The sequence below is a fragment of the Candoia aspera genome, chromosome 1 (assembly GCF_035149785.1).
Source record: "Candoia aspera isolate rCanAsp1 chromosome 1, rCanAsp1.hap2, whole genome shotgun sequence".
NCBI classification, from domain to species: domain Eukaryota; kingdom Metazoa; phylum Chordata; class Lepidosauria; order Squamata; family Boidae; genus Candoia; species Candoia aspera.
Window position 1 is genome coordinate 329,970,247 of NC_086153.1, and position 26,415 is coordinate 329,996,661.

A 26,415-nucleotide genomic window follows, 5' to 3' on the forward strand; every position below is an offset into this window, starting at 1 on the left:
CACAGTAACTATGATACAGCAAAATGGGAATCCCCACAACAATCCCAAGAAAGAAAATCTCAGGGTTGTAGATAGAAAGAATAACACAATAGAATTGAAGACTTCTTTGTTCTGAATTTCTCCAGTGAAAGGTTCTGGATATAAACTGAATAGGACCACACTGACTTTTTTTTTACCCCATTGGCTTTTCTCCTCAATTTTTGATCAAACATTGGCAAAACAAGAGCTGGCATTAGGTTAGGGTATCAACAGCATACATAGGCACTGCAATGTTTACAGATTTAATAGGGTTGGGATTCGTAGTTTTCCTACCATTGCTACAATTCCTCCTTTTATCAGTTTCAATGCAAGAGAAGGGACTCCCTAGATGAACAAATTCCGCCCCTAGATGCTTACATAGGGCAGCAAAGATATTTCATATCCTTTGCTATTTATTGCCTTTTCTCACAGTTGGCAGTAGCCAAGGGGCCAGTGGGAAAGATTATGAATTTGGGGGTATCCTCACTCCAGGAGATACCCAGTGCACAGATGGGAAAGTTTAATGCTTGGGCTTAGGGCACCAAATGGAACTTCAGTGCCAAATCTGGTAGCCCCAAATCTGACTGAAATGGAAACTTCTTTCTAATTAGTAGAAAAGCAGCATTTCCTTAATCTCCAGCCTGAATGACCACCAACCTGTGAGGAGAAACAGAGGGTGCTTCCCAGGGAGGAGGAGGAAGAAGTGGTAAATAGCTAGAAAAGACCCCACCAGCAGAATAAAGATGGAATCCCAAAGTTCTCAGTCCTTGGCATTGGCTTACTTTCTTTCAAGGTCCCCCTTTTGGTCTGCCAGGGACAAAGTGGTTTTCACAGGTCTTCCAGTCATTTCTCCAAATTCTCCTGTAATTGCCATCTTGGGGAGGGGGAGGGGGCGTTTGCTGCCTTCTCCCCATGGGTTGTCCTGTGTGTGACTCCAAGAGTGGGTGAAGACTCCCTCTGTTCCCAGTTTCCCCAGTGCTGGGAGGAGACACTCTTGTATTCAACAGCCATTGTCCCATCATCTTGTTCAGTGTAGACCCGGGCCTCCAGCTGGACAGGATATGATCCCTGGCATTCCCATGCTGCTGTGATTCCTGCTGGCTCATCACCTTGCACTGCAATGTGGGGCACGAGGGGCAGCTGGGGATCAGGGGTAGATGGGCAGCAAGACCTGTTCTCCACCCAGGAAGCTGCATGAGATCCATGCCGCCAGCCTACAGGTTTACTCTCTGCTTGGCCCTCACCACTGGAGGTAAGTTCTGGCTCATCAAAGCTCACCTCCTGAACTGCTTCCTGCTTCTTGAAAGAGTCCCGACGCTCGGACAAGTTCAGCCGCCGCATAACCACCACTTCGTGGTCTCGATCATGACGTTCCTCAGACCAGTCCCGGAGTCGAGAAATACCAGCATCTCCCAAGGTGACCATGTTGCTATCCCTGGCACCTTCACTTCCCAAGATGGGCATCTCCAGCATGAGCTTTCGGCTGCCAACCACCTTTTCAGCAAGGCAGGTAGGGATTTTCTCTGTTGACTGGACTCGTTTGAGAAGTGGGGAACGGGAGCTGTCTGCACTGCGAGGCCGGGATGCTTGACGGACAATTGTAGGTGGAGACAAGGTCTTGCCTTGGAATGTCTGGACATTTTTTGTAAACAATGGAAGTGGTGAAGGGGACCTTTGGGGAGATGGAGGCTGGGGGACAGAGGAAGGAGTGCAGGCCAAGGGGGAGGGTGGGATGCTGCTGGTTGACTTGCGGCGCCCAACCTTGTAGCGATGACTGTTGATCTTTGGTACCAAGCCGTGTAGGGAACTTGGTCGGATCTGTCCTGCTGGAGAAGTGGGGGTGCTGGAGGATGGGGAGGGACTCTGGGGTGAGACAGAATCTGACAAAAATAGGAGCAATTAGGTGGAACATGGCCAGACTCTCCACTGCATATATCAGTAGGTGGCAGAATTGACTTCCTTTTTAATAAAACTACAAACATACAAAATGTGTATTTAAAACTGTTAGTTTAGAATTAGTCTAGTCTAAGAAGTCTTTAAGCTTGATGCATTAATACATGGCTGGGGACATCATTTCCAAATCAATGTGGTATTAACCCTCAAGCTTAAAATTTCAGTAAACCAAAAACATCTTGATTAAAAAGATCCTCAAAGTAGTTACAGTATCATCCTACATGGCTTAAGGCCTGGATACCTTCAAGTCCATTTATTCTGAAATGAATCCATCTGTTCAATTGGATCAGAGAGAGAAAGCCTGTTGAGGGTCCCATCACTGAGGCAATCTCATCTACAGGACCCTCTGATTGGGCCTTCTCAGTGGTGGCACCCTTTACCTTTGCTCTGTTTTGTGTTGTTCCTCTCACATGCTTTTTGTATTTACATTGTTTTGAATGCATGATTGCTTTTCTTAAAGCCAATCTGTAGCAGAGTGGCATAGAATTTATTATGGTTATTGTTGTTGTTGTTATTATTATTTCACAACTGGGTGGAAAAGGTCTGTATGTTTATGAACCCTCTTTTGATAAATCAAAAGAGTATAATTCTCTCCTCAAGCAGCTGGGTTTTGCTTGTTAAGATTTCTCTACTTTGATAATGAAAGATAAATATGGTGATAATAGAGATTAGATCACCCTTTTGGCCAAAATGAACAGGTAACCTGAAGAGTCCATCTTTTCTTTTCAGTAATTAATTCACAGTTACAGCAGGAAACACTAATGAAGTCTGAAGCCTTACTCTTCAAGGGATAATCATTCAACGGAAGAGCAGGATGTGCTGATAGAACCTGGGCAACTATGGTGTAGTAGATTGATAAATGTAAATGGTCAATTTTTCAATAGCTGTTCCTTCTAAAAAGCTTCCCGTCAGTAGCTTGGAGACAAGTATGATTCTTTTTCATGGAAGGATACTCTGCTCAGTTTGGGTGGTAATGAAAATAAACCTGGTGGTCTGTTTAATGGAACTTACTATTTTAGTAAAAAGGAATGCCTAACATTATTCACTCACAACAGACATAGCTGATGAAGAAGTCTAGGTGGAAAAAGGACTTGGCAAGAGATTCACAAGCTCCTACCTGGCACGAAGTCCGGGGCAGGGCTGCGGCAAGAAGCAGTGGGTCCAGGGGATGGGCTGTGTGTTGGGGATCCAGGAAGGCTCTCGCTGGATGAGAGAGAATGATGGAGCCCAGAGGAAAAGCTGCGGCTGGTGTGCAGGACGGATGTTTGCTTTGAGATCTTCTTGAACAGGGATTTCCTTCTAGGAAGGGGGAGAGGGGAATGGCACTTGCTAAGCATTCCAACATCTGAAGAAGTAGGCCGAGACTTACCAGAATGAAGGCTGATTTGCGGTTGATTAATCAACTTTATCTTGATGTAGACTTTAAATAACTGCAGCTTAGCCTCAACAAATAAAAGCAGCTGGGTTTTGCCTGTTAAGGTTTCTCTACTTCAATAATGAAAGATAAATATGAAGCAAGACCACTGAATCAAGAACACGAGGGGAGGAAGAATTTCTTGTGGTGACGGGATGCATTTTTCTTCTATTTTTAAAAGAGGTGAGCTCTAAGGGGTGTGGCTGAGTCACTGCAGCGGACTCAGCACAGAATAGAGTCTCACGAGATTTTACATATTTGTTTTCAGTATTTTCAGGAGAAAAGCTGAAAATCACTCTGCAAAAATCAGCATTTTGCTGCCAAGGTTCAAGATAAATTTAGAAGGCCTTAAGGTGCTCCTAGAAGAAGTGGGACAAGGATGCTACAGGTAGCCTGTAGTTTGCCCATCCTTGTTAGAACAAGTAAAGGCCGAACAAGAGGTGGGCCAACCCAGAAACCACAAGGCATGAAAGACCTTCCTTATTTGATTAAGATGGCCCACAACATTCATTCAAAGCACCAGGCCCCACCTAACTGCAAGCTAGTCTTAATTACCTTCCTCAGATGAAACCAATTCTATTAACTTCCTTGCTTGGTCCCTGACACCCACCTGTCCTGACTGTCCCGTTTGCGACTCTTCTTACACCGACGGGCCATCCGTGTCTTGGAACTATTCTTGCGGGCAGGGCCAACTCTGATGCTAGTGTTCTCTAGGGCGGTTGTCCTCAGCGATACCTTGTTTCCACTCTGCAAGAGGTTGACAATGGAGAGCAGTCAGACTCCCAGAAAGGCAACATTTGAAAGGCTACCTCCCCACCACCCACATAAGTGCTGGAGACACTTGTGGATGTAGCATGGTCACATTACTGGACTAAGAATAAGCGTGCTTGGAAATTATTTCTGGAGCCCATTTAGTTTTGAGTTTTTCATAAATGTATTTTGAAAGGCATTCCATCAGCTGATATCTCAGTTCTTCAACATTTGTACTTCCTGTAACAGTATTCTCAAAGGCATTATTTGTCAACTTGATGGTTCTCCTGTTGCATTTATTAGCTGGCTTATAACTGCTTATTTATTGCAATATTGACTTGTGGTGTATTTCCAAATGTAGTTGTGGAAGGTACATACCTTCAGCAACAGCTCTACGACATCCATGTGAACCAACCCCAGGACTGACTCCCCATTCACATGAGTGATGAGATCTCCCGCTCGGAGTCCTGCATCATGAGCTGGGCTTCCATCCTCTACACTCTACAATAGAAATGAACAGATAGGTCATCACCCATTACTTTTGTGAATATCCACTTATGAATGTTTGAAAATATTTGCTTAATACAGGAAGGTGCAGAATTAGTATACAAGTAGCTTTCTCTTCCACAGATTTCTCCAGTCATCCCCTCTACAATTCACTTGCTCCTAATCCAGCAGAAAAGATGAGTACCCAGTAAAAACCATGTTTCAAAATTTAGTCATGCAATTTCCAACTTGGAAAAAAAGTGAATCTTGGATTCTGCCTCTGTGTACAACCTGTGCAGTTTCCACTTACTGCTTTTATTTCTTTGATTGTTCTTGTTAGTTTTGTTATTCTTTGATAAACTACTTTAGAAATTTCACTGAATGGGGAGATTTGAATTTTTTAAAAATTTAAGTCTGTTACGGGTGAGGTTATAGCTCAGTAGTAAAAGCTCTGCTTTAGATGCATGTTGTATTAAAGCCAGGTTCATAAGCACACTCAGACTTGTAGAATCTCCTTAGCTTTTACTAGAAACTTGAGTTGTACCACCAATCATCCCTGGTACAAAATACAGATCCAAGTGCAGACATTTTATACTTATTCTTCAGGGTCCTCAAAGAGAACTAACTGAGGTTCAGCAAGATTAGAAGTACCCTGGGATTGAATCTATATTGCCCTGGAAATTTGTAAGTAATTTCTCGCTGCTTTTGTATTGGGATCAAGCTGGCATCTTCCTCCTTCAACCTGTTCTTCACACCCACTTGGTGTTATGCATGCCCACATTTTAGGAAAGACTGAGCCACATTAGGAGTTAAGTAGCTGTGCCTTTTCTCTGTTATCAGTTATCCATACAATTACCTGGCTAGGAATTTATGACCTGTTAGAAAACCCTCCAAAATTCCTTCAAAAAACAACAAACAAAATCCCATTCCTGATTTTCCTCCAAAGTGTTCTTTTTCAGCAAAGTGATTTATGGAGGAAAAGATGCTTAGTTGTTATTATTAGGAGCATATAATCCTTGCCCATCTATTGCAAATCATCTGACAATCCCAATTACCTCTTTGCTTGCTGCTGAATTAAAGGATTTCGGTCCCAAAGGTAGGAAATGACCTTTTCTATCTGAATCCCTATTATCGGTTACAGTGGAGCTCCAAACTGGAAGTTGAATTATTTGGTCTACAAGCCCCCCTTTAATTCTGTGGCTCTTAACAAATCACATAAAGCTAGGTTCTTTTGATATTAATAAACCAGAATGGCTGGGTTCATGCATTACTCTAAGCCAAAGAGCTATATTTGCCCACCATTCTAAGCCACAAGCACAACACTTTATGGCTTATCTTATGGCTGATTTCTCCCATATTATTAACCCATGATTTCTGCAACTTTGATGATTAAGCAAATCTTAGGGACCTGGTCCATATATAAAGCTAAGCTAGAGTGGGTGGGTTTGCATATCATACTAAGTCTCAATGACCACACTGCGTCTTAGTGTCATCTGTAAACCATGCCTATGATTTTAAACAGCCCTGAACTAGGTGAATAGATAGTCCTGCCTGGCTTTCCTATGTTCCAAAATTCATCCTCCACCACCTTCAATCAGCCTTCCTGCCTGCCTATTTTCTCTGCTCCTTTCTGCCTCTCCGTGTGGTCTTGGCTCACCCAAACCATGTGGTGCACAGCGTAAACATCACTGTCGCCCATGTAGACACGGATGGCCCTCAGTGTGAAGCCATACTTCTTCCCTGAGCTGTGGATGACGATGGGAGGTCGCAGACTGGTGCCCCCAAGCATGGAGTCCCGACTTGGGGAGGAATCACGAGATGAAGGATTGGAAGAGAGGGAGCGGGGTGAGATGGGGCTCCTGAGAACAGCCCCATTAAAGTCATCTGTAAAAAAAAACCAAGACGAAGAGGGAGACAATGAGAATAGTGTGATAACTGAATTACTACAAATCTCCAGTGAAAAAGAATCTAAGGACGCAAATAATGGAAAACTTTCTCTGTTTCTCTTTTTCTTTCTCACGGCACTTCTATATCACCAATATTTCCAAAATGTCAAAAAAAAAAAGTCTGAAAGCAATCCATTATTGTCTTCACTTTGGCCAACTTCAAAATGCAAAGAACACAGAAAGTCCTAGGAGCCAAACAGTTGCCACCAGCTTTTCTTTCAGCTGACCCACAGAAGAAAACAGTGCATGCTCTGTCTCCTAAGATCCCACCAGCTGTAATCCACTCAGCCCCACCCCACAGAAAAAGAAATACAATAAATTGTTAGCATCCCTCCCCATCCATGTGTTCTTTCTAGTGGTATACCAAAAAAAATTCTGACAATTTTTAATAATAGGAAGCTATGCACAAGGCTCTCCAGCCACTCTTTCACCATTCCTTGGCTGCATCTGCAAGCCCCCATTGGGTGTTAAGGTGCAATTACAGCATGGTGGCAATTCTGCCACCAGGTGCTGTCCCTAGTCACTGTCATCATCATTGCAAGTTGGCTCAATTGGGACAAGGGCGGATAAATTCTAAGCAGTTCCCCGAAACAAAATGGGCTCAGCTCTCCAAAACAAATAATATTGTGTGATTCATTAGGTCTAGAGCCAATCACTATACAAAGCACTTGTATAGAGGTACCATCTCTGTGGCTGGAGAGCTGCATTAAATGAGGCGTGAACAAATGTTAAGCCTAAGGGCTGCACTTTGAACAACAAAAAAAGATGTTTTGGCCTTTGGGGATCACTGACAACACTGGCTGGGCAGAGCAAAAGATTTTTAGCCTGTGGGGGAGGCTGGAGTTTAATTTGGGAAGAAGGGTGAAAATTGTCCACATGGTTATCAAAAGTTGGCAATTTAATCTGGGGGTCTTTAGGGAGGCAGAGTAGGAGGTTGAAGGCTGCATGCTTTCTGTGGGTTTCTTTTTCATCATTAGATGAATCTACATGTTCAAAGCAGGTTCATATATTCTTTTGCTTAGGGGAGAATTTACAGCAGACTAGCAGAAGACCTGTTTCCTCTCTAGGGTCAATCTTCATTTAAAGGCTGAGAAAGAGAAGGAAAAACTAAACATAAACACTAAGTCCTATTCCATTTTACCTAGGACTACGTTTACTGAGCGTAGCGGCTTTTCCTTTAAGCAGATGTATCCAGCACAGTACTATAAATCCGCAGTTCAAGATTATATAAACCCACCACTGAGGGATCTTAGCTTTTCAACTGCCTTTGGCTAGAAACTTCTCTGCTCCCTTCCCCGACTTGTCTTATATTGGGGAGGGGGCAAAAGGTTCCCTCCCCAGCAGTCCTGTTCCCACAACACGTTCAACTGGGACGAGTGAGTGGAAAAGTTAACGTATTTTGGAAACACCTAAAGAAGTCCATTAATGCACTCGACTAACCCCAGCGAATTAGATGTAGCCCAAACAGACTTGGACTTAAGTTTTGCCTAAGGTTAAATCAATAACACCTGTTAGCCATTCTGGGGAAACCCCCAAAGCTGGTCAATGGCTCCATTTTGGCTGCCCTGCTCCAAGAAAAAGAAGAGAGCTGGAGAAAAGCATGCATTGCAGAACTCCTTCCCAAGGCCTGGCATCACAGAACACACCTGCCAAGCACTGATTGGTTGCTGAAGGTAAGCCACACCCACTGCCAGTGGGGAAGGGCCTGGTAATGTAATTAAGCCTTGCCAGCTTGTGCATGGCAGAAGGGTTCATAAAATATCTGGAATTGCAATGGTGTGTTTGGTCCCGTTGGTCTGCTTCTGCACTTGTGCTGGGAACACACCAGGAATTAGCTATCCTGAGGGCTGCTTCATCCCACTGACCTGAGTTGATGATAAGTGACAGTGCAGAAACTGAAGCTGACTTTGGCACTCTGCTACTGGAAGACACTGGCTGCTTCCCTGGAGCATCCTTGTGGGGCCCCCCTCGATAACTGCTCTCGCGGTCCAAACCTCGTGAGGTAGAGCTCTTAGTACCTGTGCTGTTGCTCCTGAGACGGACACGGTTCAAGCTGGCCAAGTCAGCTAGAAGGGAAGAGAAGGCATCCTATAACTCTGGGATAGGGCACTTGTTTGGATTCAGAAGATCCCAAGTTCCATCCCCCTCATTTCCATGTAGTGTTATAGTTCCATGTAGTGTTATAAACCCTGGAGAGCCACTATCAGTCACCGTAGATCAGCATTTCTCAATCTTGGCAACTTTAAGATGTGTGGACTACAACTCCCAGAATTCCCCAGCCAGTATGGGTTGAAGTCCACACATTTTGAAGTTCCCAAGGTTGAGAAACACTGCTGTAGACAATTGCAAGTTTGATGGACCAAAGATCAGAGTTAGTATCTGGGTTAACATAACATGCTAAATCCTAAACCCAGATTAACCCAACACAATTCCTGTATTCACATAACATATGTCCTCAGACTAATAATAATATGTGCATAATGGCCTGATTCTCCCAAAATGCCAGTCTAGTATACAATGGAGTTGGGTTGTTTGTGATTCAGCATGTTGTCATCCCATCAGGGCATCATGTTAAGCCATCAGGATGGCAGGGCTGCAGTTTATTTGTTTGGGTATAGAATGTTATGTGAAAATGGAAATTATGTTTGGTTAATCCAGATTAGTATGTTGAGTGAACCCTGTCAGTATAAGTCAGAATCCTGCATTTTCCCACATTTATCCTGGCCCTCTTCTTCCTCTCTTATCTCCATTGTATCTGACCTTCGGGGCACCAAAAAGTCCTCTCAGTCTTGCCACCTACTTGTTGATTAAATAAATTCAGGAACTAAATTCAGGAACCAAATAGAAACCCCATGTTCAGAAGCAGTCTATCCACACATACAAGTTGTGGAAGATAAATGACAGGCCTGCTTGTGATGTTATTGGCTGCCATCGAATGCAGGAGGATGGGCTAAACTTGGCAAATGTAGGCTTAACCCAGGATGCCGCCCAGAGACCTCTTGCACTCACCCGCCAGTGCTGAGCCCTTGCTGGGTGCTCTGGGTGTGGCCACCTCAGGATCCCCAACAATAAACACTGGGCGCTCCTTTTTGGCAGCCCCCCGGCAGGGACTCTCATCTTCGGAGGAGAAGGCAAACCTGGGCATGGCCTCAAGGCTACAGGTGCTGCTCAGGATGGCAGGGCTGCGGCTGAATTCTTGACGGAAGGAGTGGACGGTGGAGCCACAGGAAGTCCAGGCACGAAGCCTGTAGGAGAGACAGCTGTTATCTGCAAGGAGGACAATGCAGGACCTTTCCTGGCAAAGCAAACAATTCAGCTACAGGGACAGTCCACTACTTTCTTTTCCAGTTCAGAGCCTGGTGGAGTTTAGGAACAAGGCAAATTCCAAGTCCTTTTTTAATCTCACAGAAGGGATTAACCAATGCATAACACTATTCAGTGTGAAATGGCATAAATTGGAAATGAATAGGAGATAGGAATGAATAAAGAACAGTGAGTTTCCCATCTCATTACAGGCATTCATTAATTCAACAATGCCAGGGTGATTTTTGCAGTCACAAATTGCTACTGGGGGAATGCTCGTTGTACTCATGTATAAACATTTGAAATTTAGTCTTGTTGTCTTTCTATTCCATAACTCTTTCACACCTTTTTTCAATCATTCTCCTCCTCCAAATTTAGGAATCTTTCTACCTGCCACATAAGATGAGTAAGACTTGTTTTTAATTACACGGGCCAGAGGCATTTGCAGTTTGGGGGGGGGGTTGAAAAACTGGAGGTGGTGGCTTCAACTGCATGATTGCAGCCATCATCTTGACTTTTTTGTTGTTCCCCTCCCGCCCCCCAGCAGACATTAGTCCCCTGGAAATTAACTGTTAGTTAATTTATTGTAGTTCTGTTCCAACGCTCTTCTATACAGGTAGTCCTCACTTAATGACCATTCATTTAGTGATGGTTCAGACTTACAACAGTGCTGAAAAAACTGACACAACCAATGCTCACACTCCCTGTGGTCATGTGATCACGATTTGGGTGCTTGGTAATCGGTTCACATTTATGACTGTCACAGCATCCCGTGGCCACATGATCACCGTTTTCGACCTTCCCAGCCAGCTTCTGCCAAGCAAAATCAATGGGGAACCACGTGACTCGCTTAATGACCATGTGGTTCATTTAATGACCACAGTGATTCACTTAACGGCTGTTGCAAAGAAGGTCGTGAAATCAGATCGGATTCGCTTAATGACCACTTCGCTTAGCAACTGAAATTCCGGTCTCAGTTGTGGTCATTAAGCAAGGACTACCCGTATTAGGATCTCAGAGAAGTTTATCTATTAGTCCCTCTCCTATCCGAGATATCAACTCATTCAAAATAATTCTGTGAACTTCAAAGCTGAGTAAAGCCTTGGATATGTCTCTTCCCAGTCCTGCAATCTAGCTACTACAGCGCACAGAATACTTAGCAGCCTACAAACACTGCAAGATGAACCATGACCAGGGTGACAAGGTCTGAACACACTTCCCCCTTTGCCTCTTCCAGTGCCAAAACCAACCCTTTGGGAAGCTAAAGGAAGCAAAGGAACTCAGGAGGTTCCCCAAGATGTCCAACCTCTTTACGCCACCCCATTTTTGAAAAGGCCAGCCACGCCCCGTCCTGCTCACCTGGTCTCAGTCTTAGTTAGCCGGCTCTTCTCCTCATCTCCCGAGCTGTGACCTCCCCGCTCTGCCCTGTCTTCACCATGGCCCTGCTCAGATGATGTGCAGTTGAGGGCGGAGGGGGTGGCCAGATATTCACAGCTGCTGTAAACCTGGGAGATGGGGCACAGAAGAGGGGGGGGAAATCAGCTGGATGGAGGGCATGTTTATTCTTAGATGCACAGCCAGCAAGAATAGTTTTGCAGCAAACCAGGATATCAACCCAAGCTTCCTCCTCCTCTGTGCAGTAGAAGCGCCCCCCTGTTCACCAGCAGCGTAGCCGGAAATTCTCTCGCAAACGTCCCCTGAAGAAGCAGCCCCTTCCCAACCTTGCTGAAACGATGGGAACAGGAAGAAAACTGGCGAATCTCCACACACAAGTCCTCGTCGTTGGTCTTCTCATCATCGGAGCCCAAGTGCCGGTAGCGCTCTGAGCGAGCTGGGAGGAAAGACAAGGTTGGGGAAAAGGAATTCAGACCTCTGCCAAAGCTGCCCTGTTTAGGAGCTGCTGTGGCTGTACGACGGCCTTCTTCAACTCCGTAGTCAGTAAATCAGTGTTTCTCAACCTTGGCCACTTGAAAATGTGTGGACTGACTTCAACTCCCAGAATTCCCCAGCCAGCATGGTTGAGTTGAAGTCAGTCCACACATCTTCAAGTGGCCAAGGTTGAGAAACAATGTTTTAGATGCATTGGGGTTCTAATACCCAGAATCCCCTAGCCAGCCGGCCAGCCAGCCAACCTCCAGTTACACTAATTGGAAAATATGGGAATGTCAATCTAGAGAGCGCCAACTTGCAGAAGACTGCTGCAAGCAAGTCCAATCTGCAGTCCCTGTCCCCATCTTTCAGGGTGCTTTTGGGGGGACCCACTGAGATCCTCTGCTCCCAAGATTCAGGGCTGCCACTCTGCCGTCCAACCAGTACAGCCCTCTCCATCCTTTCCCTCGTCATCCGGGATGCCTTACTGTCAAAGTAACTGGTGTCATCTTCGGCCTCCAGCTGGGGGATGAACTCAGCTTTCTGCCGCAACAGCCCATTCCAATCCAGGTGGCGGAAGAAGGCATGGTGCTTCACCTCGTGAGCGCCTCCTAGAGGTTGAGATGGGAAAGGAAAGGTCCTGGCACTGAGAGCTGGCCACTGGGGCTGGGGAGCCGCCACATCTCTACCTGCATCCCCCCGCCCCCCGGTAGCTTCAAGGACTGATGGTGCTGAGATACCTGTGCCCAGCCGCTCCAGAGGGCAGTGACGCAGGAGCTGCGTGATCAAATCTTGGGCGTCAGTAGGAAGAGCTTCATCCCCTTCAGGCCAAATGATTTCATCTGAAATGAAGTAAAACCAAAGCAGTTTTGGAGGGGGCCCTTTGCTGCCATTTTGCCCCCACCCCAAAACTCTTCAAAAACTTTGAGGGAACAAGGAGATGGGAGAGCAGTATCAGAGAAATTCAAGGAGGAAGAAGACAAGCATCTCAAAAGTTGTATCATGTGGCCTGAGTGGAACCTCCATGTATCGAGGCAGAAAGATCAATATCACAAAAGGGAAACTCCCATTTGGACAACCTTTCCTTCCTTGATGTTTCCCTTCTCAAAATTTAGTCTGTCTCCAGGGGGGGGGGGCACTCTCTTTTTTGGTAGATGTAATGTTGGAAGAGCATCAGCATGTATGTACTTTAACTCACAGGCACATAAAGTTCCCCTCTCAATGCTTAGTCTACCATAAAATATGAGTATCCCTAGCAAAGGCTGTCTTAGGAATAAGGAAACACAGAGTAAACTTCATTCTTACTTTTCCTTGAGATCAACCATGCTAGCCAGGAATTCAGGAGATCCCAAATCCTGTATAAATCTCCTTAAGATTCACCTCTGACAATGTCAGACACGAGATTTTACTTTTTAGGGTGTTAAAGGAATCGTTCTGGATTTTAACATGACATGGTGATATACAACCAGCCCAGAGGAACAGCAGCAGGCATACAGGTGGATCAAGGGAAGAGTCTAAAAACCTTTTCCTCCTTAATGGACCTCCTTTGCTTATAACATTTTTCAAGGGTCCTTATAAGCCACATAAGTCCACTGACAACTTTGGGTACTCCAGCAGTTGGTGGTGGCAGCTACGCTCTACCTGGAAATCTGATTTGCTGTTGGAGCACCAGTAGTGAGACAGCAGGATACCCATGTTGCAAGCCCTCCACATAGCAAATAAAAGAACATCAAGTTGATCTGCATTTTGCTCACTGTGATGTAATATAACACAAATATGTGTTAATTTCTCAATCAAATCTAATCTAATGACATCAGATCAAACTGTCTCTGCTATTAGAGTTGGCATGCAGAGTCATTTCCAGCCAAGATGCAGCTGGAGCCCAACAGTGATCTCTGCTCTTGCTGGGATCTACTTCAGCCCTTTGAGGTAGACTAGATTTGAACACCAGAGTCATGAACACTAAAACTACTTTTATGATAGGGTTACAATAACACAGTTTTGCAACTCTGAACGTGCCTCCCTCCCTGCCTTTATCCTAAAGAGAACTAGGGAGGGTCTAGTCTGAGACATTTTCTCAAATTACGATGCTGCTTTGGACTCAGATTTCTCTTACTTGATTGTTGCCTTGGCTGCAGCTCTTCCTCCTGTTCCTCCAGGTTATTCTCACAGCCCATTACCTCTTCTCAAACAAGAAAACAGCAGACTATGGGCCCTTCCTCCCTTTCAGCTAACCACAGCACAAAAATGCCTTGATGTCTTTTTTCCACCATGTCCCCTGTGCTGCTGCCTTCACATTGTCTCCAGCCCATGAAGGAGACAGGCTTTAGTTATCCTTAGCTGTACCACTCTTAAGGCAGATTTTCCCCTTTAAGCTGACAGCATCCAGTGACAGTTTTAAGTGTGAAAAATCTGTGCTGCCCATTCCATCAGGAGCAGTTTGGCACATAAAACCCATCTCAAATTAGGGGTGGGGTGGGGACTCTTTTCTTCCTTTTGCAAACTGGCAGGGTCTTCCTTCTGTGTGATTCTGCAGTTTTGACTATGGGAGGGGTGCAGAAGGGGCAGCAACACAAGTTTGCACTTCTGTGGAAGCATCTGCTGCTTGTGAAAGACTGGCACAGGGATGCTATTTGCATAGTTGCGTAAGAGCACTAGAGTTCTGCCTTCCTGCGCTCTTGGTATGTTTGGGGAAATACTGTGAGAGAAAGACAACCCCTTTGTCACCCTGTTCACTTCCCAGGGTTTCAACTTTATCAATGGAAATGGTGGAGAAGCTCACAGTTATCAGCCCCTCCCCTATTTCCTCATCGTTACTGTGATTGGTGGAAATCTTCCCTCTGGCTGGTGATGCTCAGAGTCACTTTTGCTTAATGTATTCTGAAGACACGCAACCAGGGCATTGCTATTCAGCAGTGTGTCAGGACAGGTGCCAGAGAGCCAGAAGGGGGATCAGCAAAGCGGCAGATTTAACGCTGGCATAAGTTTCTTTCCATTCAAGGACAGGCGGGCAGCGCTTCAACCCAGCCCTGAGGAAAGGGCTGAGGGCAACACCCACTCTGCCATCTCCAGGAACACATCACAGCCTGAGCGAAGGTCACTTTTGTGGCCAGTTCACTGAGTTTATCTAGCAGATTTCTCAAAGGTTCTTTTGTTCAGACACCGCTCTCTGCCAGGCAACTGGGAATGGCACTGGCTTGACTTCTGCAATAAATGGGGCCCTTATTGCTTCTGGATTGAGCCAAAGCTCAGAATTTCTCTGGCCCTGTAATTCTCCTCCCTTCATTAAGGGAAAGCAAACTTACCACTGATCACCTGCCCAAAGAGTTCCTCTGGGGTGTCACCAAAGAATGGGACGCAGCCTACCAGGAACTCGTAGAGAATGATGCCCATGGCCCACCAGTCCACTGGCTTGCCATAGCCTTGGATCAGGATTACTTCTGGAGCAATATACTCAGGCGTACCACAGACCTGCAAAGAGACAGAAAACAGCATTCCACCTGTTTCTGTGAACTAGGAGGTCTCTCCTTAGGAATGGATGGGGGTCACTGTCTCCCCTTTAAATCCAGAAAGGGCAGAATCAAGAGCATGAGGACTCCTCCAGATGGCAGTAGTGGCTCCTGAGGTGGGGGGGGGGGCTTTCCTTTGTACATAGCAAAACAATCTAGATTTCATTAGAAGATGTCATGCTCTTTGCCATAAACACCACACCTGCTTATCTACAAACTCTCGTGTGTCCTTCTCAATGTGGCCCTCATAGAGGTTTGTGGTCATGTTCATCAAGCCAATCTTGGACAGGCCAAAGTCGGTCAGCTTGATGTGGCCCATGGATGTGATGAGCAAGCTGCCAAGAAAAAGAAAGGGAGGGGGCTTGAACCATGAAAGGAACCAGCCAGATAGCCCAAAACCTGTAACCTATTTAGCCAATTTGGACACTAGCCTCTAATTCTGACAGTTCAATACAATGTAAGTCTACTTAGTTGTTTGTCATCAAGAGGTGCTCAGGCTCAGGCAACCCATACAGCCAGATCAGCACTCCAGACTATGGCAGACAAACTTGTTGGAAGAAACAAGTAACTAACAAAAATTGTTGGAGTAAATGCATCCCCCCGCCCCACCACCTCCCTGCATCTCACAATCTAACTCATACCCCACCCTCACTTGTCTGGTTTGAGATCCCGGTGAACAATGCCGTAGTTGTGGAGGTACTCAAGGGCCAGGACTGTCTCAGCGAAATACATCCGGGCCATGTCCACAGGCAGAGGACCCATGTTCTTCAGCAGAGTGGCACAGTCCCCACCTAGAGGAGACAGAATGTCAGAGAGTCCACTTCATGTAAAACACCAGGGATGAGCTACCACATCCGACAAGCCCAGCTTTGATTATTTGACATCTTTTTCAACTTGCCAAGCTGACTGACTATCTTTTAGGTATCAAGTAAATGTATTGTATGTGGTTTTGCCTTTTATCTTGTTTTTTCATCTCTTCACCAAACTGCATGTTTTAATGGCATTGCTATTTATTGTCCAGATAGCGATCACTTAATATTCTTAAATAGATTTCAGTGCTTTTTTAAAGATCTTAAAATGGAAAACATTTCACAAGATACTTTTTAAAAGTGTATCTTGCAGAAATCAAAGAGAAAGTCTTTCACCCTCCTCCCCCGACTTAGAAAAACCAAAAGCACTTCCCATCATGCCAATTAAACATATTTGGCAACACCTCATTCTTTTATTTATTTTATTTAGGTTTCCAGAAGGAGGTCTTAAAAAGTCTCTGGCAGAGATTTCTTTGGCAGAGATCACTAGGAAAACTTTAAGATCAAGAAGGAGATTTTAGGCAAACTGATGAGGGTTTGGGGAAGGGGGACAAAAAAAGTCAAGCACATCAAAATCCCATTCCACAACCATGAGAAGATCCAGCGCAAAGTCTATCACGCCAATGATGCTTTTGAGACTTTGGCAGGCATCATACAACGTATTTTGCAGACTTCCTTTGGCAGCTGTTTGGCAGGGATAGAAATGTTGCTTTTCAAAGTTCACCAGTCTCTGGATTCCAAACACTGTAGCATTTTAGGAATTTAGCGCATGCAATATGAAACCGCAGAACTGTGGAATGCTCACTGCTCTTCTGAAAATGGATGTTAAATTCAAGTCAAAGCCAGATTTTGACAGGCTGAAATTCTTTCTCTTTGGGGCAAAGAACCCTGGAAACTGCCTGGTACAAGTCAAACCACTGATATATCTAGCCCACGATTGCCTCCATCAGCAAACCATCAACAGAAAAAAAAAACCTTCCAGCTTTTGCCACCCATGATCCCTTGACTAGAGATGCTGCCTCAGACAGACATGGAGTCTTTTCCATGCATAGCAGCTGTTCGTTCAATGACCTGGAGTCCTTCATTGCCAGGTTTCTGGCACATCTCCACCCACCCCCACCAGACATGTCCTTCCTGCAGCCTCACCTTCCACATACTCCATGACCATGCAGAGGTGGCATCTGGTTTCGAAGGAGCAGAACATGCTGACCACAAAAGGGTTCTCAGCAAAAGTCAGGATATCGCGCTCCACAAAGACCTGTTGGATCTGGTTCCGCAGCACTAGGTTCTGCTTGTTAATCTTTTTGATGGCAAACCGTTGGCGGGTCTCCTTGTGCCGTACCAGATACACAGCCCTAAAGGAACACGAGAGCTATTGGGGAGCTGGGGAGGAATGGAACACCTGATATTTTCCCCCCATTGTTTAATCCTCTTGGCAACTCATTGATGTAGATGAGGCTGATAGACAGTGATTGTCCTAGTTCATCAGATCCATAATGAGGCCTCTGCATTAATTTGGGTACATCTTTTTTGCACTAGATACCGTTGCAGCCAAACCTGTAAAGGGGAAAGTCACCTAATCCTCTCACTAGTACGATCCTTTGCCATCTTTTTTGCACAAACAGTGCCTTTCTAACAGTTTTGGTCTTGCAACGAAAGGGGAAGACGACAACTCGCTGAGCCCCCTCACCCGTAAGCACCATTGCTGATCAACTTGATAGTTTCAAAATCACTTTCACAAGGCTTCCTCCGAGAAATGGGGGCAGAGGACTGGTTCTGCAAGAGAGAGGGAAAGAGGAGGGGAATACATGTTACTTGCAGTCCGTGGAAAGAATGGCATCTATTGACTTGTTAACAAGATTTGTTGTTTGCTTTTCTGAAATAAGTCACATACAAGATACTAGAAGCCATAGGGAAAAAACTCATCTAGCATGATACAGTGGAAGGACAAAAGAGTTAACTGGGAGACTAAAAAAATATCAAAGAGAAGGCAGCTCAAAAACTTATCTCATAGGGGGGATTAGAACCAGTCCGGGGACCAAATCCAGCTCCCCACCAGCCCTAGGAGGCAGAATAATCTGAGAGACGATCTTACTATTAATAATATTTCAATGAATGATTATTGAAAGATTTTAAATGATGGTGAAGAATATTTTAGAAATGGCTGTCGGGCTTCACCTGGCAAGCTGGACTGGATACTGATAAACAGGCATTCAAGGATACCTGAATGATAAGTACACTTATTGTAGAAAAGCGAATGGAGCATTATGAAAGCATTCCAGTGATTACTGCATATCGAACATAAGCCTATTTATACTGAAATCGAAGTTCAAACTCCTGTGCCTCTTTTTCCCCACCCGCATGATGTAATGGACTAGAAGTCACTTTCTCAGGTGGAGTGATTGTTTCCATATCTCTTGTTTTGGTAACAGACTGCTCTGGTATCAGGCCTCTTGTTTTGGTAACAGACATGTGAGATGTGAGTCCTTAATGTTAACTAAACAGTTTTTTTTTCATGAGTAAATTAACAGTAAATGGAATAAAATATCAACCTTGAATACATCTGGCCCTTCAAGTGTTTCAGTCCAGAGGAGTGCTTCTCAACCGTGGCAACTTTTCAGCTCCCAGGGAATTCTGGGAGTTGATGTCTATATATCTTAAAGCGGCCAAGGTTGAGAAACACAGCTCTAGAGGAATGCCTTGCAACGGGTTAGAAAGGGAAGGAGAACATAGTTTTACCTCAGGAAGGTCATCTTGCTGCTCTGATCCTGCAGGGGAAGGGCAGTCAACTTGATCAAACTGAACAATTTCTGAGGAAGGAAGAGAAGCACAACTGAAATCAATGACAAATAAGCGAGTTGATCTGTTTCCCATCTGCATTCCCCGATTAGTGGTCTTCCTTATCCTGGCCGCAAAAATCTTGCCTTCTCTGATTGGCAGAGGCCTTTCCATTATCTGTGATTTAGATCAAGTAAAACTAGACATGCTGCCTGCAACAGAGCCCAAGTGATGCATGCAAAGCAGATATTTTATCACTGGGCTATTTATTTAATCCAATGTTTATATACTGCTCTGTTCCAAAAAATAACTCCAAGTGATTTACATATACTGTAAATACAGTATAGCCCTGTTCAAACTAGGAAACCTTTTTTCCTCACCCTCCAGAGGGTCTTTGGCAAGTCCCAGCTGACTGATGATGTAACGTGGAATGTCTGTTTTGATTCCTTGTCCCACCTTTGCGTGACCTTCAGCGGCCTCCAGGAGGTGATAGAACTCCTCAGGGTCAAACTCCTGCAAGTGGGAGAGGAGAGAAGAGGTGGAGGAAATATAAAAAGTGAGCTTCTGAGATTCGCCAGCTAAATCTTCATAATGATAAGGTTTAGCAATTCTGTTAAAAATAAATGAAATTAAACAAAAGTCTTCCTCAACCACAAACCGAAGGCTATGGAGACGACCAGGCCTAAAGAAAAATCTTGACAGCTCTCCTTTTCTGCCTGGACTTCTCACATTTAGGGACTGTAACAATTCAGGATGACTCCTTTTCATAAAGCCCAATTTACTCTGAAATCTAGTCTGTAACAATGTCATGCACTCTGAGAAGACCAAATAATTTTTTTCTCTCACACTCAGTTCTGGGATGCAGAGTCAAGGAGGAACAATGTCACGGCACAGGAAGCAACAGCTTCCTTGGCTCAGGAATCAGAAGACAAAAGCTTATCTATAAATACCAAAGATTAAAGTTTCTCTGTCCCTGGTGCATAAGCCCTGCCCAGAACTATCACTCATCTCAAATTCTGAGCTATCTAGGAAACTCAAGCTATCATCTCCTGGTGCCATCACAAGAAATGGAGGTATTTTCAGCTCCAAGAAAGCTTCCATTCCCATATTTCAGCCTATATGTTTGTAATTATGCACTGGCCCCAATGAATTCTCACCAAGGATCCATCTTGCACACATTGTCTTCCAAACATTCCCAGCAGCAACAAGCATCCAAAAGTAGGCATGAAGGCTTCATTAGCTAATTATTGTTAATAGCCAGTGATAGCCCCTCCAACTCAGTGTGTATGTTTAATCCTTTTTACTATGAAAGTAAAATAAAACAAAACTAAGAAAAGCCTAGGCTGGATCAAGCTAAGAAGATGATGCATCTAAATTCAGCCCTCTGTTTTTAAGAACGATTGATTCAGGAAGGATAAGGGGTGCCCAAAATTTAAATTTTAGAAAAATGGCTGAAACCACACATGGTTTTGGGGATCTCATGGAGGATTGCTGAGATTTTGCAATATTTTTTGTAATACTAGTATCCTGTGAGATTTGGTAACCTTGCAATTTTTGTTTTATGTTTTAATTTTAGCTGAATTTCAGAGGACTCCAGAAACTGTTTTAGGGTGCAAGGGACATGCTGGCAACAGAGGAGGGTTGTGTCCCCAAACCCGGGAATAGATCTATCAAGTCACCATGAAGTCTATGTGGCTCTTCCAGCTTCACAGTAGTGAATCATGGTTGAAGCAAGACAAGGAGAGGAAGGTTGTTGCCTTTCTGACCTGCTTGTAACCTTCTAGGGCAGTGTTTCTCAACCTCAGCAACTTTAAGATGTATGGACTTCAACTCCCAGAATTCCCCACCCAGCCATGCTAGCTGGGGAATTCTGGGAGTCGAAGTCCACACATCTTAAAGTCACCGAGGTTGAGAAACACTGTTCTAGGGGGATCTGGTTGGCCATTGTAGAATGATGGATTACACAGATCTCTGATCGGATCCAAAAGGACCAAGACAAAGTTTCAATTTACATTCACCCTCTGCCTTACCATTTGGCTTACATGTAGCCACATCTACTGTTACACAGAGAGCTCCTTGGGGGCTTCAGAGGAAAAGTTATCTCTCAAGATTGTTCTTGCTGCAGATGATGATGGCAATCCTGTAACCCTTTGTCCCTTTCCAGCCAGCTTAGTCTGGGCATAGCAGGCAAGTCAGCCCCATCCTTACCAAGCACTCCAGCAGCCGAGCTGGCCGGGAAATGATGATCAGTAATTTGCGGACCAGCTGTTCAATGAAGTGCAGCTCCTCACTCTCAGAGCGCTCCTGAGCCTGGCAGAGAGTGTGATGAAGAACTCATGAGCATTACTGAGAAAGGCTCACTAGAGAAGTCTGGGTGGGTAGGGAAACAAAACAGATACTCACGTCTCTTAGCATTTTCTCCAGCTTCTCCTGCAGTTCAATGAAATAGCGGGAGGTAATGAGAGCCCCTTGGGACTTGTTGAGACAGTCACGGGCCAGTTCAATGATCTGGTGGTGGATGAATCCCAGAACACCATCAGCCAAAGGCAGAATGCTGCTGGGTGAGAAAGTGGCAATGGTCTCTGCCAGGCGCTCTTCCATCTGGGCAGTGGCCTTTGAAGGAAGGGAAAGGGGGAGAAAAGCAGTCGGTGACCATGGGATCCAGAAGCTTCAGCTGGGATCCACACTCAATTTTCAGTGTTAAGATGACTCGGTCTCAGTAGAACGAAAAGGCTCATGATTATAAAATCTCTGCTCTATCTTTAGTTTCTCCTGCATTCTTCCAACATTCGTGTAAGCTACTTGTAGGAATAAACATGAACTGCAAGAGAAGGGAATGAAGCTCCAAGCTGTTCCTCCTGAAATTTGTTGCCAGTGGCACCAAGACAGCAAAATGTCTTTCCTCATTCACCTCTCTCTCACTAAAACATGCTTTGTTTCTTATGGTTCTTAAATTTCTACAAAAAGGTAAAACTCCAACACAGGAAAAGAGATGAAAGCCACAGAAGCAAAGCACTATGATTATTGTACCCAGTGCTTTTTAAATATGATTTATTCCCCTTCATTGTCATAGGATGTGGAGCCAAAGACAGTGTTGGATCTAGAGTTTAGCTACGTTTACAGATTATACTAAGCTAATCTTATGAGTCTATGAATTATTAATTCTAAGAGATAAAAGATAATTCCCTTGCTCAATTCTTAATAGCTTCTTACCTTTGGGAATCTTTCCTTGTATACATGATTCATCATTACAACCTCATTGTCAAAGGTCCCACTTGTCCGCCCAGGGCTGTGAGAAGAAAAAGAGGCAACTGCTGAGGACATGTGCTAGGAACTCAAGCAAGCCAGGAACCAGGAAGTGGAAGGGAGCTTTGACAATGCTCAAGATTTCACCTTTCCCAAATTTTTCTTGCTCTAACCATGGTTCTCATCCCTCCAGAATGTGTCAGGGCTGCAGACTGACAATAAACCAGCTAATAAGTGTGGAGTCCTTGGTGCTCTCTGAGCTTTGTTGTTTGCTTGCAGACATTTCATTACCTAGCTAGGTTAACATCATCAGTGTTAGTGAGTGTGGGGTTTTCTCCCTGGTTATATGAAGTAGCTTGCCCTGCCAGTGTTGGTGGACAATAAAATCGTCTCAAAGAGACAATAAAAAAGCTAAGAAAGAAACAAAAAAGACCAGAACACATCCTCTCCAGCAGCCAACACCTAGATAAGCAGGGATTAACACCAGAAAACAATCAATCAGAAAACAATACCCTAATCAAGGAGCTACCAAGGAGAAAACCACACCCCCACCAACACTGGCAAGGCAAGCTGCTGTATATAAACAGGGAGCAAACCCCAGACTCATTCACACTGATGAAGTTACCTAGTTGGGTAATGAAACACCTACAAGCAAACAACCAAACTCAGAGAGCACCAAGGACTCCACAGTTCAACCTGAGCTACAGATATTCTCTTCTATTAGCTAATAAGTGGAAGAACTTTTATGTAATGAGTCATCTGCCACTCAGGGCTTAAACTATTCTTAACCCATTGAAACCAGGAGGAAGAGCAAACAGTGTTACCTGATTTGCTTCCTCCCTCCCTAAATTGTATTCCAATGGCTCAGCATTGGACTCTGGCCAAGCCGTGACTAAAATCATACAAAAAGGGACCCAAGGATGATTCTTCCAAATAGATGTGACTTATGGTTGTTCAAACAGCAGAGTTGCTGTTAATTAGAGAAGACAGTTCTGGATTATAAGAAGCACAAGGCAGCTACTGGCGCATTTGTTCTGCATGACAAACGTTCCTGGTTCAATCTCTGGTAAAATGAGGCAGGCAAGGTGAGAACCAGCAGTTCCCAGGCCACAGACGCCCATCATATAAATATAAAGCTACCACTCAGCTTCAAGGCTACCAAGCACTATGCCATTACATAAGAATTCTATCAGCTGCTGGGTATCAAATGGAAGCTGTATCTATATTGAAATCCAGGTTCAAATGCTTGCATCTCCTCTTTTTTGGACAAGAACAACAGTTTCCACCTGTCTCCTGTTTTGAGAGGAAGACAGGAAGAGCCTCAAGTTTAAACACTGGAGACTATGTCTTCTACATCTTTGCACTGAGAGCCAGTTTGGTCTAGTGGCTAAGGTTCTGGGCTAGAAACCAGGAGTCTGTGAGTTCTAGTCCCGCCTTAGGCCTGAAAGCCGGCTGGGTGACCTTGGGCCAGTCACTCCCTCTCAACCCAACTCTGTGCAATGTAGACTAGCCTCCTCGTGGTGCACCCCGGGCAACGTGACTTGTCATGGCTAAATAGTCCACACATCTGGCTGCTGGACCTCACAGGGATTTCCCAGCAAGAAAAAAAGCAGCATGAATATCGAACTGCTATACCATACGATTAAAAAAAAAATCTTTGTACTAGCAGTGGGCAATCCACTACGGGTAAGGCTTTATTCTTGTCTAAGACATTCATCTAGCCCAGCTGTGCCTGAGAGTTTTCAGCCAAGTCAAACGGAGGAGTCAAGTTATGCCATGAATTGCCAGATCTGTGACTTATTAATCAGTCTAGGTGAGGAAGTCCCACAATGTCTCCAATTTAAAAAATTCTTAGGCAGCAAGTGATGAAGAAGGGATTGTTCTCTTTCTGATACACTGGGGCAGGAGAGAAAAAAGTGCCCTCCAGGGTAGGTCCCAAAATGTACCCCCCCTTTTTAAAAAAAATTCAGAGTTGGGGGATTAAGATGCAAAATGGGTGAAGAACATTTTAGATGTTTGGTAAGAATGGATATGTACTCCTGCATAAATTCCTTCATGTGCAAACCACTTAATAAAACTTGCCCTACTTTCACCGGATGCATCAGGTTTTGCCATCTAAAGAAGAGACACCCATCCAAAGCCAACAATACCTCAAGCTGCGGGACCGAGGACGAAAATATGGTGAGTGGCGCCCATCTTCTCCTGGAACGCTCTCAGTGCTCCGGAAGTGCTTTGAAAGGAAGTGCAGTTCATCAGGCGTAGGTTGGTAGGGCAGTTGGTGGAGACGCTCCTGAGAGGAGGAAGATGATGACTGGACAAGAGAAAGAGAAAAAGATGGTAGCCCGCCATGAGAAGGAAAGTGAGTAACCCTTGTTCTGACATACCATCATGGAATATTCTAAGATCTGCTGAGGAACCAGTTGCCCCAGAATAAACTGACAGCTAGACAGACTGAGTGGGGCTGTTGAATTTAAGAAATAAAGTGGAAAAAGCCACTTTCCCAGTTTAGCTCTTCCTATGTTATGTTAACTCTGGGCAACTATAAAATTCACACACTTCCAAGTCTTGGTTTCTACAGGGCCTCTTTATCTCGACCACCAGCACTTCTAGAAGCAACTCCTACAACTCTCCCAATATCCTCTTAGCCTGACTGTGTTTTTTAAAAAAGCCATTGAGAGGTTGAGTTTCAAGACTGAGCCCCTATTAAATTTCCCAACAGTGACCAATGGCTGTTCTTCATCTCCCAAGCTGCAGAACCAGGTTTTCCTTGATGTTACCTGTTGAGCCATATTTGATGCTGATAAGTCAATACATTTCTATTGCCCACCTTTCCATCAAAGTAAATACTTGAGACAGCTTGTGAAACCAGAGATGAGAACAATCCAAGAGCATCCTTGTCTATAAAAAAATTATACCAAACTAAACTAGTTAATTCCCACCGTAGGAAAGTAGGTGTGAAATGAATATTTCCCGGAGGAACCAGATGGAAAACAGCTTCTCGTTAGGTGCCATTCACCCCATCTCCAAAGAAGGGTCCATCTTAATGGACTTCATGTAGCTTACCCTTTCCCAGTCTGGTGCTTTCTAAAAGAGCCGTGACTATAATTCTTAGAATTCCTAGGCATCTAGGCATCAGACCAAGAGATGCCAATCTGGCTCACTTTGGCACAGAATCTGCCTATAACAAGACACCGGATTTGCTCCACACTATTTACCGAAACAGTAGAGCTGGGGGTGTTAGTCCCATAGCCGGATGAGGGCAATGAAGCCAGTGACCACCTTCGGCCATCAGCCCTGCAAAAACAGAGGTAAATATCAAGGCTCAAAGATGGACAAACCCTTGGAGGACTGAGGACTACTGTACAAATTCAATAAATGCACTGTCAAGGTGATGGAAACAGTGGGGAAAGACTAAAATGATTGCTAGAATAAGCTACAATACTGGGAGAGGGAGGGGAGGGAAGGGAAAACACCTTTCTCCCTATAGAGCAGCAAGGCCCCACTCTTTCCCCATATCTCCTCTCCTTGAAATGCTGACAAAATGCATCTTATATTCCAGACCAAGCAGTGATTCTTTGGGTGACTTTTCCAAAACCCAACTCTTTGTGTGTGTGTATTTCTAACTACAGGCTCTCCTCTTCTCCCCAAACTGCTAAACTAGCAATGCTGGGGTAAGAGGAATCATCTTCCATCTCCCCACTTCCCCTACAGCTCCCCATTTTGCCTTCTTGGTAGCTTCTGTAAAGATTTATAAAAACAAGACAACAGGTCTTCCATCACATTTCATGCTGCTTGGCCCTACATACCAGGCAGACCTCTCCGAGGGAACTGAAGATGGTTGCTAGGATGGCTGGAACAATTTTCCAACTCCCATCCCATAATGTTGAGACTGCCTCTCTGGTTCTTTGATTGGCAGGGCTACAGAATTATGAGGATTCTCCCCTTCAACCAAGCCTAAACACTGGCCTCCTTTTCGGGGTTTCAGTCAGAAATGTCCAGTTCTGAAGGGCAAGTCCTTTATTTGATAATCACAAAATGTCTGTTCTCTACAGAACTGCCAACAGTAGAATAGTAGCAACATATTCTAAGCAGGAGGACCGAAATTACAGATTTATTTTGCTCAGCAATTAGGGAAGCCAATGAAGTTTCATTTTCCTTTTTAATTTACTTCTGGCCCAGCAGCCAAAGCTTTGTGGTCTGCCACTTCCAAGCATGAAAATTGTTTTTCTCTTAACTTGGGGCAATGGATCATATTTAAATATAAACACCATCTTTTCTTCCAAAAAATCAAGGCAGGCGCTGTTAATAGAGAGCCAGTCTGTCTGGTTTTCCTG

The 26,415-nt window shown here is 44.6% G+C and overlaps 1 protein-coding gene across 5 annotated transcripts in view; it reads right to left on the reverse strand.

Moving 5' to 3' along the window:
• Nucleotides 1-267: 267 nt before the first annotated feature.
• MAST3 (microtubule associated serine/threonine kinase 3) overlaps nt 268-26,415 on the reverse strand; it is a 61,715-nt gene continuing 35,567 nt past the window's right edge. For 4 of the 5 annotated variants that reach the window (XM_063290649.1, XM_063290648.1, XM_063290647.1 and 1 more), the window contains 23 exons: nt 25,297-25,375; nt 24,232-24,392; nt 22,049-22,124; nt 21,239-21,448; nt 21,044-21,145; nt 19,216-19,348; nt 18,797-18,867; nt 17,748-17,833; nt 17,204-17,412; nt 15,901-16,039; nt 15,451-15,583; nt 15,045-15,210; nt 12,480-12,581; nt 12,228-12,350; nt 11,592-11,701; nt 11,230-11,375; nt 9,577-9,812; nt 8,433-8,633; nt 6,279-6,505; nt 4,514-4,636; nt 3,996-4,132; nt 3,089-3,270; nt 268-1,898 (listed from right to left, as the gene is read on the reverse strand). In XM_063290649.1, the coding sequence (XP_063146719.1) occupies nt 862-1,898; nt 3,089-3,270; nt 3,996-4,132; nt 4,514-4,636; nt 6,279-6,505; nt 8,433-8,633; nt 9,577-9,812; nt 11,230-11,375; nt 11,592-11,701; nt 12,228-12,350; nt 12,480-12,581; nt 15,045-15,210; nt 15,451-15,583; nt 15,901-16,039; nt 17,204-17,412; nt 17,748-17,833; nt 18,797-18,867; nt 19,216-19,348; nt 21,044-21,145; nt 21,239-21,448; nt 22,049-22,124; nt 24,232-24,392; nt 25,297-25,375 (4,189 nt within the window). In that variant the 3' untranslated portion in view covers nt 268-861. The remainder of the gene's footprint in view (nt 1,899-3,088; nt 3,271-3,995; nt 4,133-4,513; nt 4,637-6,278; nt 6,506-8,432; nt 8,634-9,576; nt 9,813-11,229; nt 11,376-11,591; nt 11,702-12,227; nt 12,351-12,479; nt 12,582-15,044; nt 15,211-15,450; nt 15,584-15,900; nt 16,040-17,203; nt 17,413-17,747; nt 17,834-18,796; nt 18,868-19,215; nt 19,349-21,043; nt 21,146-21,238; nt 21,449-22,048; nt 22,125-24,231; nt 24,393-25,296; nt 25,376-26,415) is intronic. The other variant, XM_063290651.1, reaches the window with a different exon arrangement.